The sequence below is a fragment of the Panthera leo genome, chromosome A1 (genome assembly GCF_018350215.1).
Source record: "Panthera leo isolate Ple1 chromosome A1, P.leo_Ple1_pat1.1, whole genome shotgun sequence".
Lineage (NCBI taxonomy): Eukaryota > Metazoa > Chordata > Mammalia > Carnivora > Felidae > Panthera > Panthera leo.
The window spans coordinates 123,778,464-123,793,255 of NC_056679.1; the positions used below are offsets into that span (position 1 = coordinate 123,778,464).

The 14,792-nt window shown below is 34.7% G+C and overlaps 1 protein-coding gene across 3 annotated transcripts in view; it reads right to left on the reverse strand.

The window, feature by feature from the left end:
- PLPP1 (phospholipid phosphatase 1) overlaps window positions 1-14,792 on the reverse strand; it is an 89,415-nt gene that overhangs the window by 43,952 nt on the left and 30,671 nt on the right. Inside the window, exon 1 of one of the 3 annotated variants that reach the window (XM_042938928.1) lies at window positions 10,183-10,406. The exons of the other annotated variants lie outside the window; for them this stretch is intronic. Coding sequence (XP_042794862.1) covers window positions 10,183-10,195 — 13 coding nt within the window. The 5' untranslated portion in view covers window positions 10,196-10,406. Of the gene's footprint in view, window positions 1-10,182; window positions 10,407-14,792 lie in introns of those variants that run through there. 3 annotated transcript variants of the gene reach the window in all.

Here is a 14,792-nt window from a genome sequence, read left to right on the forward strand (position 1 = left end):
AAGACCAAAGAACTGATACCCAGAGCACTCCAAAATTAAAAAGTCAGGAGGAGAAGGAACTTGAAAAGAATAAAGAGAAAAGGCAGCCAGTAAGGCTGAATTAAAAGTAGGGGAGTATAGAAAATCCCAAAGAATCTATCCCAAAACTCCTAGAACTAGTGTGTGTGTGTAGCAAGGTCAATCACAATCTATATAGTAGCAATGGACAATTAGAAGCCAACAATACCATTAATAACAGTTCAAAAAACTTAAATACTAAGTTATAAACCTAAGTAAGTATATGTAGGATCTATATGCTGAAAACAACAAAACACTGATGAAGGACTGTTTTTCCTAAATAAATAGAAAGACATCATCTTCATGGATTGGAAGATATAACAAGTTCAAGATGTCAATTCTCCCCAAATTGAGCTACAGCTTTAATGCAATTATTATCAAAATTCCAGCCATATTTTTTTTGTAGATACACTGATTCTAAAATTTATGTGGAAAGACAAGGGAAACAGCTAAAACAAGTCTAAAAAAAAAAAAAAAACCCAAAGCTAGAGGACTCACACTTCCTGAAATTTACTGAGAAAAATGTACCTATTTTTTTCTCCATTTGATTTTTAGCTACTCAATATATATTTTTACCACCCAAAATAAAGCTACAGTAAGACATGTGGTATAAGAGGAAGGAAAGATATATATATATAGATAGATAGATATAGATATAATATATAGATATAGATATCTATAGATATAGATATAGATATCTATATATATCTATATCTATAGATATCTATATATATCTCTCTATATATAGATATGTATATCTATCTCTCTATATATAGATATATATATATCTCTCTCTATATATAGATATCTATATATAGAAATCTATATCTATATCTATAGATATTATGTCTATATCTATATATTATATCTATATATATATAAAGCAAGAACAAAGTCCAGAAATATATCCACACAAGTATAGCCAACTTTTTTTTTTTTTTTTTTACAAAGGTACAAAAGTCAGTCAGTGGACAAAGGAGGGTCTTTTCAGCAAATGATATTCAAACAATTGGTTATTCATACACACATAAAAAAAATGAACCTCAATCTAACTTCTTACTTCATATAAAACTTTACACAAAATGGATCACAGAGATATACAGAACAACACAGAAAGCTCTAAACTTTTAGAAGAGAACATCTTTTTGAGAGAGAGAAAGAGAGTGTGAGCAGGGGAGGGGCTGAAGGGGAGAGGGAGAGGGAGGGGGGGGAGGGAGGGAGGGGGAGGGAGGGAGGGAGGGAGAGAGAGAGAGAGAGAGAGAGAGAGAGAGAGAGAGAGAGAGAGAGAGAATCTTAAGCAGGCTCCATGCCCAGTGTGGAGCCCAAGGTGGGGCTCAATCTCACAAACTGTGAGATCGTGACCTGAGCTGAAATCAAGAGTCGGATACTTAAGCAACTGAGCCACTCAGGCACCCCTAGAAGAAAATATTTTTAAAAGTCTCTGTAATAGGATTAAGTGAAGAATTCTTAGACATAATACCAAAAACGCAAGTCTATAAAAGAAAAAAATACCAGTAAACTTGATACTCCAAAATTTAAAATTTTTACTCTCAAAAGACATTTAAGAGACTGAAAAGACAAGATACAGACTGGGGAAAAATACTTGCAAATCACATATTCAACAAAAGACTTTACGCACCCAGAATAAATGAAGATCCACAGTTAAAAATATTAATAATAATAATAATAATAATAATAATAAATAAAAATCTCAACAGAAAATGAGCAAAAAACTGAACATACACTTCACCAAAGAGGATACATGGGTATGCAGCAACCACATGAAAAGACGTTCAACATCAATAGCCATCAGAGAAAAGCAAACTGAAGTCCCAAGGACACATCACTACACACCAATTAGAATAGCTAAAATAGGGGCGCCTGGGTAGCTCAGTGGGCTGGATGTCCATCTTCAGCTCAGGTCATGATCTTGCTGTTCTTGAGTTAGAGCCATGCATCAGGCTCTGTGCTGACTGCTCAGAGCCTGGAGCCTGCTTCAGATTCTATGTCTCCCTCTCTCTCTGTCCCTTCCCCACTCAGTGTCTTTCTCTCTCTCAAAAATAAACAAACATTAAAAAAAGGAAAAAAAAAGTGGCTAGAATAAAAATACAACATTAGTGCTGGGGAAGATGCAGAACTAGTGGACTATACATTTCTGTTAAGAATGTAAAATGATGCAGAAAATAGTTTGGCAGTTTCTTAGAAATTTAAACATACATTTATTAAAAGACTCAGCAATTCCACTACTAGGTATCTACCCTAGAAAAATGAAAACTTATATTCACCCATTCAAGTATAGCCAACTATTTTTTTGTTGTTGTTTACAAAGGTACAAAAGCAATTTAATGGAGAAAGGAGAGTCTTTATGGCAAATGATGTTGGAATAAATAATTGATCATCCATACACAGATACAAAAAAATGAACCTCATAGAGCTTTTCTTGTAATAGTCAAAAACTGGAAATAACCAAGATGTCCCTCAGACAAACAGAAAAATAAACTGCGATACATTCATGTATTACTCAAAAGTTAAAAAAATCAATTATCAATGCGCTCAACAACTTATACAGATCTTAAGGGCATACCAGGGATTAAAAAAAAAAAAGGTCAATTTCAAAAGGATATATACTGCATGAATCCATTTATATAACATGATTGACAAAATTATAGTGATGCAGAATAAATCACTGGTTGTCAAGTATTAGGGACTGGGGGAGGGTGTGACTAGTAAGAAACAGTCTGAGGGAGTTTCTCTGGGGTGATCAACAGTTCTGAACAGTTACACGAGTCTATACGTGTGATGTCATAGAATTTTACACACACACACACACACACCAAAAAACTGCATGTAGAAACTGGTGAAATCTGATTAAGGAGTGTATATTAGTTAATAATACTCAGAATTTTATCACAGTTATCAAACAAGTTATCATTGGAGGAAGTTAAGTCAAGGGAAGAGGGAACTCTGAACTATTTTCGTAACTCGTATGAGAGTCTAAAATTATTTCAAAATAAAACATTTTTAAGTGTTTTTTTTTAATGTTGCTAATAGATCAAGTAAGATAAAGACCACTAGACTTAACAATTTATAAACTGCTGGTGACTGACAGGAACTGTTTCCATCAAGGTGATGATTAGAGAGCAGAATCCTTAAAACTCAAACTGTGGAGGGTTTTAAGTTATCGGAAATGGCATCAACTAGGACATGATCACAGAAGTTAAACGGTTGATGCTGATTCATAGGGGCACATGTACCCCAATGTTTACAGCAGTGCTTTCAACAATAGCCAAATTATGGAAAGAGCCTAAATGTCCATCAACTGATGAATGGATAAAGAAGATGTGGTTTATATATACAATGGAATACTACTTGGCAATGAGAAAGAATGAAATCCTGCCATGTGCAGCAACGTGGATGGAACTGGAAGGTATTATGCTAAGTGAAGTAAGTTAGGGAGAGAAAGATATCATATGGTTTCACTTATATGTGGATCTTGAGAAACTTAACAGAAGACCATGGGGGAAGGAAAGGGCAAAAAAATTGTTACAAACAGAGAGGGAGGGAAGCAAACCATAAGAGACTCTTAAATACAGAGAACAAACTGAGAGTGGGTGAGGGGTTGGGGGAAAGGGGGAAATGGGTGATGAGCATTGAGGAGGGCACTTGTTAGGATGAGCACTGGGTGTTGTAGGTAAGTGATGAACCATGGGAATCTACCCCAAAAACCAAGAGCACACTTTACACACTGTAATGCTAGCCAAATTGGATAATAAATTATATTAAAAAAAAATTAGAAGTTAAATGGCTGAAACAGACAATGAACTGGATCTTTGAAGTTGAAAAGTTAAGGGAACTGACAATTTCTTACCAAATTTGGGGAGGGGGAGGATCAGCTTATTCTTCAAAAATTCTCAAGGAGGCTACTGAACTATATCAAGTACAATAAACCACCAGATGTTCTTCTAGAGTTGCTCAAAGGTCTACAGTAAAGTTTATGAAAGCCCTAAACAAGTAGTAAAGTTAGACAATGGGAAACGATTGAGGAAAAAAAATACATGCAAAGCATTTTGCTTCCACTTAAAAGGTGAATAATTGAGAGTACCTTTCTCCAAAATACAACACCAAAGTGGTTTACATATTATACTAGGAGCAAAATCAGTTAACCCTATCCTTAAGAACAAGGTCAGACTTTGAAACCAGTATGATGTTTGCATCAGTGAAACAAGCCCTCTTCTCATGGCTTTCTGATAGACACAAAAGCATCCTTTTTCAAGTTAGAGAAATACATATGAACAGATTAAGTGACTTACATAAAGTCACACTGAATTTCAGGAATGGAGCAAAGAATTAGATTCACATTTTCACTCTTAAAAGAGTTTAGATGAGGATTCAGAAACTGTTCCAGCAGATAAAGTCAACATAGACAGACAAGCTTCACTGAAAGGTTTAGTGGCTATCACTAACCCAAGCTTCCTGCCACTCTTCCCTAATCTAATCTTCACCACCTTGATTCACATTCACATTTATAACTACAACTAATAAAAGAAAATCAAAATCAAAATCAAATCAAAAAACTCTTTTGGGCTTACCCACTTTCATCAAAACAGACCCACTCCACACTGAAGACAATGAAGTACTGTCAAAAAGAATGTGATCTACAGAGTAAGGTAGATTTGAGGTTAATATCCCAACTCCACCCTTTGGTAGCTATAAAGGAAAAACACCTACAAGCCTCAGAGAACTGCTAGGAGGAGATTTTTAAAAATCTCTAACATTGTAATAATTCATACACAAAAGCCACAAAAGAACACAGCCTTCCATTTACCCTATAGGAAAAAATTCTAAGCCAAACAATAAGCAGCCAAACTACAATAATTTCAAAGAGAATAAGCAAAATTCTATAGTAAACAAAATGGATGCCTTTCCAGTTACTCTTTTTTTTTTTAAGTTTATTTATTTCTTATGAGAGGGAGAGAGAGAGACAGAGAGAGAGAGCGCGCGCGCACACAAGCGAGGGAGGAGCAGAGAGAAGGAGACACAGAATCTGAAGCATGCTCTAGGCTCTGAGCTGTCAGCACAGAATCCTCTGCCAGGCTCTAACTCACAAACTGTGAGATATCACTTAATCTGAAGTCGGACCCTTAACCAACTGAGCCACCCAGGCACCCAGTCAGTTACTCTTTTCATCTCCTTGCCCCATGATTTTCTTATTGGGACACATGAAGCAGAAATAATCTCCACGCTGGAGATAACAGGTAACAGATAATCTGCTAAAATTAAACAAGGGTATACTCCCCACCCCCAAGTTACAGAGAAATTATATAAAAATTATACAGAAATATTTTCTCTCTCTCTCTCAAATTTTGAGAGCTCCTCGAAGAATGCTTTTAGGTATATCAGAAGATTAACATTCAAGTGTAAGAATGTATAGAACACGTATGTGTATTTAACTAAACACACAACTTGTACACTGTGCTTCAAAACTACCACATGTTCTACTGAGAAAATCACTGAATCACTAGACCATGCATCCCACTTTTCTTGCCCTGCCAGTGACCTCTGTTTATAATCCCTCTAGATACAACAAGATCACAAATTGGATTTCCACCCCCACCCTCTAAGCCAAGACAACCACACCTGTGGAAGAGCTATTGGAAAGTAGCTTAATTAAAAAGACTCCTCTCTGCTGCTACCCACTGCGGTGAGCAGCTACTGATAAGGCAGCAACTGGGACCTGCTTTCCAAAAAGAAGCTATTCGGACACAATGCTCTGAACTGGTGTTGACTGTTCACAAGCCAAAACCACAAGTAAAAACACAAGTGTTGTTTCTACAAGTAATACAGAATTCTATTTCTTGTCATGTTAGAAACACAGGTTCATGATAAAAGCAGCAAATTGTCATTTTTAAGACCCTTTCTCATTCTCATTCCAAATATGAAAGCTTAAAAATAATTAATAAAAATGTTGGAGAATTTCTTCTAATTCTTATTTAAAGAAGGAGCCCACAGGAATTTGGCTACAATAAAATATTAAGTGATCTTGTAGAAAGCCAGATACAATGACATAAACTATTTATAGCTACAGGAAACACCAAAATGTTTCACGAGTGACTTCTTTACAGACACTATTTTTGCTCATGCTTCACAATTACTGAATAAGGTAGTATTCAAAATCCCTCTACTGCATTGGATACACTTATTTTTTAGGACTTACATCACCAATCCTGCACTCCCATCACAAATGAGTTAGTTTCACATAAGCAGTTTTAAGCTTACATTTTTAAACATAAGTCCTGTTTTCAACAAAAACTAAATTTAGGATTTTCAAATATTTGTTTAAAGTAACCACGTAACATGACCAAGAAATTAAATAATTTTAAGTCAGCTTTCTTTAAAGGGCTTAAAGATCCTTTACTCTAAGATCCCAGGCCCTCAAAATCCTAGTTCTTTCCTAACATTTGGTATCCAAATCCAACCTGAACAAATGAAGGAATGACTCTGGTCCTTATTTACCTCACTTAATTGGGACTAGTCATATTTCATTATACAGATATTAAGGTCTTTGAATATGTGTTAGACTCTTGCTGAGAACACTACATAAGATATACAAATCACACAACCTTTCAAAAATTCAAAAAGTTTTGACTCCAAGAGTTTGGGATAATGGACTGTGAACCTGTATTTAGATAACATCTTCACTATGAAAAGAAGCTTCTAAATTCAACCTATTAGTTTTCAGGATGCTAAAAAATTTTTAAATTATTTGAGTTTTATTACATAATAAAACCTGAAACAGCAATGATCCCTTACATAAAATGTACTAAACATCTCCCACACATGTATTCTCTTAATTATCGGACTGTGTCACAAGACTTGTTTCCTTATTTTTTCATTATAAAAACTGAAAGCTTGCACTGAATTTGTAAGTAACTGTCATGTTTTCTAAATTTAAGTCTTTGCCAGACTAAGTCATAAAGTAAAACATTTTATTTTATTTATTAAACTGTCAACCAATTTTGAACTCCTTTCCTGGGAACCAATAATCTGAAGTCAAAATACTCCTATGAGTTAACATAAATAAGATGAAGCGTAGCCCTGAAATTTTAGTTTCCTACCATATAATCCTACTCCTAGCAATGAATATATAAATATTCATTAACTACAAGGATAATCATTTTTAGCAATCATTACTAATATTTAGCCAAAGAACACTGACATTTCACTAGACTTGATGAACAAATTTTTTTCTTTAAACATTTTTTTTTAATTAATACACTCTATCTTTTAGAGCAATTTTAGATTAAAAAAAAAAAAAAACTGAGCAGGAACATTCCCTCTCCACAACCACAACCGTTAATTTCCCTCCATTATCAATGTCTTTAACTGATGAACCAATACGGATATATTATGGATATATTATTATTAACCAAACTCTATAGTTCACATTAGGGTTTCTTTCTGTTGTACATTCTATGCGTTTTGATGAACACATAATGACAGGCATCCACCACAAAAACATCATGCAGAAGAGTTTCATTGTCCCCAAAACCTTCTGTACACCAATCCCTCATCCTTCCTCTGAAACCCCTTTCAACCAAAGATCATTTCGCTGTCTCCAGAGTTTTTTCAGCATGTCATATAGTTGGAATTATATAGTATGTAGTCTTTTCAGATTGGCTTCTTTCATTTCACATTATGCATTTAAGGTTCTTCCATGTCATTTTATGGCTGGATAGCTCATTTCTTTTTAACACTGTATATATTCCATCATATGAACATACCACAGTTTATCCATTCACCTACTGAAGGACATCTCAGTGGCTTCTAAGTTTTGGCAATTATGAATAAAGATCCTGCTGTAAATACTGTATGATTTTCTGTGGACATAAAATGTTTAATTCATTTGGATAAATACCTAGAAGCACGACTGTTAGATCATATGATAAGATTATGGTTACTTTTCCAAGAAATTGACAAACTATCTTCCAAAGTGGCTAAAGCATTTTACAATCTCAACAGCAATGACTGAGAACTTCTGTTGCTCCACATCCTCACCAGCAGTTGCTGTTGTGTTTTGAATTTTAACCATTCTAATAGGTGTATAGTGGTATCTCATTGTTTTAAATTACAATTCCCTAACGAACTAAGATACTGGCCATTGTTTCATGTTTATTTGCCATCTATATAATATCTACTTCAGTGAAGTGACTGTTCAGATCTTTTCCCTACTTTTTGATTGGGCTATTTATTTACATATTGTTGAGTTTTAAGAGTTCTTTGTATATTTCAAATAAAGTCCTTCACCAGATATGTGTTTTGTAAATATTTTCCCTCAGTCTTACTATACTATACACAGAGCAGAAATTTTTAATTTTAATGAAGCCAAACTTACCATTATTTACTTCAAGGACCATGCTCTTGGTATTGTTACCTAAAAACTCATTGCCAAATCCAAGGTATAAATTTATTTTTAATTACAAAAAAATTTTCAAAGACACAGGGTCATGAGTTTAACCAATTTCTTAAAACCTAAAAAAACGTATATAACATCCCCATCTATAGTTTTCAAAATACTATTTATGAAAGAAAAAAATAAATTAATGAAATACTAACACAAATGCTTACATTTTTTTTTAAGTAAACTCCATGCCACACATGGAGCTTGAACTCATCACCTCGTGCACACTCCACTGACTCAGCCAGTCAAGCACCCCAAATGCTTACACTTTTATCTTAAGTATGTCAGATGATACTTCCAAAATAAGTCATACTGACATACTCTGCCTTCAGACTCTTTAGTCCATAATGAAAAAAATACAAGTATTGCTATGCAAATATTTTCATACATTCAGAGATGAAAAGTTTGCAAAATAAAAATGGTCTGTTTTACAAAAAGGTTGAGAGTTAACATAAAGAAGATAAATTTGGGGCGCTTGGGTGGCTCGGTCAGTTGAGCATCTGTCTCTTAATTACAGCTCAAGTCACGACCTCACAGTTTTGAGATCAAGCCCCGTGTTGGACTCTGCACTGAAAGCACAGTCGCTGCTTGGGATTCTCTCTCCTTCTCTTCCTGCCCCTCTCCCTCTCTGCCTCTCTCTCTGCCCTTCCCCCACTTGTAATCACTCTCTCGCTCGCTCTCTCAAAATAAACTGTATAAAACAAATGTAAAAAAGATAAATTTGACCTTTTTATATATCTTAATATAACTGCATACTAATGTCATTATATCTATCAAAAATACATTTGTATTTGGCCATTTTGCCAACTCAGTGTTCACCAAATTAAATTATGTCCCTTTTGGGGAACCTGGGTGGCTCAGTCGCTTAAGCGTCCAACTTTGGCTCAGGTCATGATTTCATGGTTAGTGGATTTGAGCCCTCCATCGGGTTCTGTGCTGACAGCTCTGAGCCTGGAGCTGCTTCAGATTCTGTATCTCCCTCTCTCTCTGACCCTACCCAGCTTGTGCTCTGTGTCTAGCTCTCTCAAAAACAAATAAACATTTAAATAAAAATTTATGTCCTTTCTGCTTGAAAAAGTGAGGGGTGATAAAGAGATCTAAGTGTGGTGAGGAAATAGAACTCTGAAAGCAATTTATATGGTAAGACGACTTAATTTCTATGGTAAGCAAAATCAACATTTTAATTTCAATATTCTTCTCACATATAATTCATTGATGAAATTCATGTAGTAGATTTTAGGGCTTCTCAAAAATCAGGTTTCTCGTCTTGAAATAACATTCAACCTATTTAAGTTAGAAAATAATGTCCACTGATTTAGTAGAGCTGTGCCCAGCATGTGAAGCAATAGTTCTTCATCCCTTAACTTTAGCAAAGGCATTCCATAACAATCCCTGAAACTATTTTTAAGATTTTATGACAAGATATTTTTTCCAATGAATCCCTTAAAAAGACATAGCATTTAGGAAAACAACAGTGAAATTCAGTAAGTTTGGCTACTATGAAACTAAGAGAACTTCAGTTTTCATAATCAGCAGTGTATACTCAATATTTATGTAACTTTTCTTACCTTTAAGTACATCCAATATAAATTGAGATTTATCAAAATATTTTCAAGTGTTCTGTTAAATGGATGTATAATCATTAATATACCAAATTTACACATTACCTCTTTCAAACATAGCATGAAAAGCTCCTGGTATACCCTGAACAAGAATCCTGTCAGGTCAGTTTTGCAGGAATCCCACTACCCTTGAAGTATTCTCTTAGTAATTTTCCATCTCCTGATATTCACACACTGTCTGCCTCTGTTGTATTCAGAGATGAACTCCATCTCTTGTTCCTATTGCAATAATCTTGAATAAAGTCTTCATCACCATTTTAATAAGGGTCAGCATTATGTTTTAATAATAGAAATCGTGTAAGGGACAAAACATCAAATTCCTCAGTAAACGTTACTTGGGAGACTGAAAGAAAAGGAAAACCTAAAACTTCTTCTTAAGATTACTCTTTATCGGGTGAGCACCTGGGTGGCTTGGTCGGTTAAGCGTCTGACTTCGGCTTAGGTCATGATCTCACGGTCCGTGAGTTCGAGGCCCGCGTCGGGCTCTGTGCTGACAGCTCAGAGCCTGGACCCTGCTTCGGATTCTGTGTCTCCCTTTCTCTGCCCCTCCCCTGTTCATGCTCTGTCTCTCTCTGTCTCAAAGATAAATAAATGTTAAAAAAAAAAATTTAAAAAGATTACTCTTTATCAACATCTGAGTGCAGAATTGTGTTCAAGACACCAAGTCCATAGAGTTAAAGATAGAAAGATGTGTCTATAACACAGAATTTGGCCTTTGTCTCTGGCTCTTAAGAGGAGACTAAATTCCTGGGATTTCCTAAGTCACAGGAGTATCTTTGTTATTCATGAACCTGTTAGATCACACCTGAGTTTATGCTGACAAGATGACTCACAGTAGGGTCCTGGTCACCAGAAAGATCAACCAAGTGATCAGAGGGATGGAGCTTAGAGCCATAAGGAAGCCAAAGGGACTGAAGACTGAGGCTTAATCAGATGGCCGATGATTCAGTAAATCATACCTAATCAAATATGAATGAAATAAATGAAACCCCGAAACCCCAATAAAAACACCAGACAGTTGAAGCTTGATGAATCCATCAGAGTGCTAGAAGGGCGACAAGCCTTGATTCCACTGGGAGAGGGCAGAGAAGTTCTGCATTCAGGCTTCCCCTAACCCCATTTCTTGAGGGTTAAGGGAACCTCAAGGGTTCCCTCAAGGGAACTTGAGGTCCTGGGAGCCTCCAAATTTGTAGTAGATTGATGAGAAGTATAGGTGGCCTGGAGACCCCCAAACCTGTGACTGCTATCTCAAGTGAGGGCAGTCTTGTAGGGGTAGAAAGTCATGGAAATCCTCTAGATTTGTAGCCAGTTGGTTAGAAGTGTGGGTGACCTGCGGACCCTCAAACTTACATCTGACAACTAAAGTAAGGACAGTCTTTTTGGAGACTATGACCTTAAACTAGTGGAATCTAATGCCAATTCTGGGTGGTTACCGTCAGAATTGGATTATAGTATACCGCTACATGCAAGACAAAATTTCTGTCTTTAAGGAGATAGATATGGGTTTATCAGTAAATCCACTCAAGTCCACAGACAACCCAACAAGGACAAGGAGTGGAATTTTTATTTTGATTTATTATGCATCTTCAAAATATCATTATTTAGGGGCATCTGAGTGGCTCAGTTGGTTAAGCGTCCAACTTCGGCTCAGGTCATGATCTCACAATTCATGAGTTTGAGCCCGCATCAGATTCTGGGCTGAGAGTTCAGAGCCTGGAGCCTACTTCAGATTCTATGTCTCCCTCTCTCTCTGTCCCTCCCCCACTCACACTCTCTCTCCCTCAAAAATAAACATTAAAAGGAATATTTTTATAAATATCATTATTTAAATCTTTTATTTTGGTACTTTCTTGGAGACAGACTAAACTAAACCCAACCACCTGAACAGTTAAGCTTCTGGAAAAACTATGTGAAAATGGGTATACAGTTCAGACAGTTAAGCTTCATGTTTATCAAAATGAAAATGGGAAACTTTCTAGTGGGTTTTAAAATTACTAAATTAAAAAAAAAATTTCTAAATAGCCTTCCTTATTTGAAAAATTGTATGTGTTCATGGGAGGAAATAAAATAGGAAATATGAGAGATAAAATGAAATAATCTCATATACTAATAATCTCACTATTCAGAGAGAACCATTACCACTCTTCTGTTTCTCCTTCCCACTTAATATATTAAAGAGATCTTTCTAGTATAACAAATATCAAAAACTATAAAATATATGGATATTACAGTATTTCATCACTGGGGTAAATCATTAACAGTCTCCTAAAGCTGAACTAATTTATTTCCAATTTTCTACTACAAAAAAATAATGTTGTAATAAACATTCTTGTAACTAATTCTCTGCAAGAAACTGGTACTATTTCCTTAGGGTAAACTATTTGAAACATAATTTCTAGGTCTAATCATATATTCATCTAACATGAATTTATAATCCTACCCACTTTTGGATATGAGAATACTTGTTTTATACACTTGACAAGCTAGGGAAAGATTTTTCCTTTGCCAATGTAACAGGCCAAACCATTTTATCAGTGTTGCTTTAAAATGAACTCCTTTGGGGCACCCAGGTGGCTCAGTCAGTTAAGCGTCTAACTCACGATTGTGGATCAGGTCACGATCTCACATTTTCATGAATTCGAGCCCCTCCTCGGGATCTGCATGCTGACTGCACAGAACCTGCTTGGGATTCTGTCTCCTTTTCTCATTGCCCCTCCCCTATTCACACTCTGTCTCTCTCAAAATAAATAAATGAAATTAAAATGAACTCCTTTGATTTTTTTTAAAAATCACATCTTTTTAAAAATATTTTTTGGCAATTTTTGTCTTCCACTGACAACTTTCTGTTCATGTCCTTTGCTCACTTTACTTTAGGGCATTCATCTGTTCCTCACTAATTTATAAGAAAATTTATATATAAACAGTCTAAGCCTTTTTCACATATATCCAAATATACCCATAGTTGGTCATGATGCAGTTGACATCACTGAATAATATACAGTGTCTCTTTAGGAGTTTTTATAAGCTGGCCACAGAAAATAGTCTATACCATTACTTTAGGCTAAACATTTTTACTACAAGGTTATACCATGGAGCAATCAAGACCTAAAAAAAAGTTTCAACCAGAAAAAAAAAAGACTTAAAAAAAGCAACTACTCACACTCACTACTCAAGTCAATGTAAAATAACCCATTAAACACAGACAATAGTTTTCTATTCCCAAACTGTATACATTTTAAACTCTAGAAAAAGTATACTAATTCATTGTAACACAGGGATTTGGGATTTAACACTTACTTTATCATTACTATCATTACTCTGAAAGTCTGCATGAAAATTCAGGATTTTACCATTTTCTAGAAATGTAAAAATTTACGAAAGTAATGTATGAGGAATTACAGAGGGAGAAGATAAACCTACTTGAAGTCAAAAGGAGAGGAAAAAAAAAAATGTCATATAAAAAGTGGATTCTTAAAACCCAAAAAGAAACCTTAAGACCAAAAACATAGAAATCTATAATTTTCTGAATGTTGCATCTTTTTTGATTAGCTGATAAAAAGTACAGAACGCATTTTTTAAAAAAGATTATAGACCTCAAATTGTAAAATAAAGTCACTGTTTAAAATCTTAGTACTCATCCAATTATAAAGTATGTATGCATATTAAGTTACATCAAACACAAACCACTTTACAGAAAATAAAATTGTCTTCTATACCAGGTCATTTCACTCAATAGCAACCTTATGCGAATTAGTATTGAAGAACCCAAGGATTCCTATCTAAGTCTTTTCCTGTTGTTTTTTAAAAATTTAGCTTTATTGCTATTAACTTAAAAGGTGCTTGATATTTATTAATAACTCAAAAAATGTTATTAAACTAGTAAAAAAAAAAAAAACAACAAGGAACAAAACAGAATTTCCAATGTGTTCATAATGACCTAAAAAAAATGTCCAACTAAAGGAAATAACATCAAAATATTAACTGTCTTCAGGTGGTAGAACTAAGGGTGATTTCTTTTTCCTTTATATAACAGATTTTCTTAAACTCAGAAATGAGTATCTATTATTTATATAACTAACCTTTGTAAAGAAACAGATAAAATGTACCAAGTCAAACAACTAAAAGTAACTTCCTGATAGTCAAACAATTATCTCCTCAAGGAAAGGGATAGTTTTTAAAAACTTTATCTGGTTATAGCTGCTCAAAATAACAGCTGCAATAAACACCTTGCACTTCATACAAAGTACAGTTACCGTAAGACAGTACAGTCTATTTTCATCTAAGTAGCAATACTATACGCTTTGCTGCACAATGTTTCAAAAGCTTGAAGCCTAAAATAAACCTTACCAATTATGATGGAAATTACTTTTTAGGGAAAAATTAATTATTTCCCTAAAGTAAATCCCAGATTTTTCTCCTCTTTTAATCCTATGAAAGTACTTACAATCAAATTAGAATGTGTAGACAATAAAAGGAAATATTTAATATATCTTGATACATTACAAAAACCCAGTACCCTTTACCTTCCACAATAAAGTGCTAAAGACCATCCAAAAACAAACAAAACAACACAAAAATCTGCTAGTGAAAAAGAAAAAAAAGAACTCAGGTATGAAATGGAAAACCAAAGAAGTAGTTAGGTTATTATTCTTAGC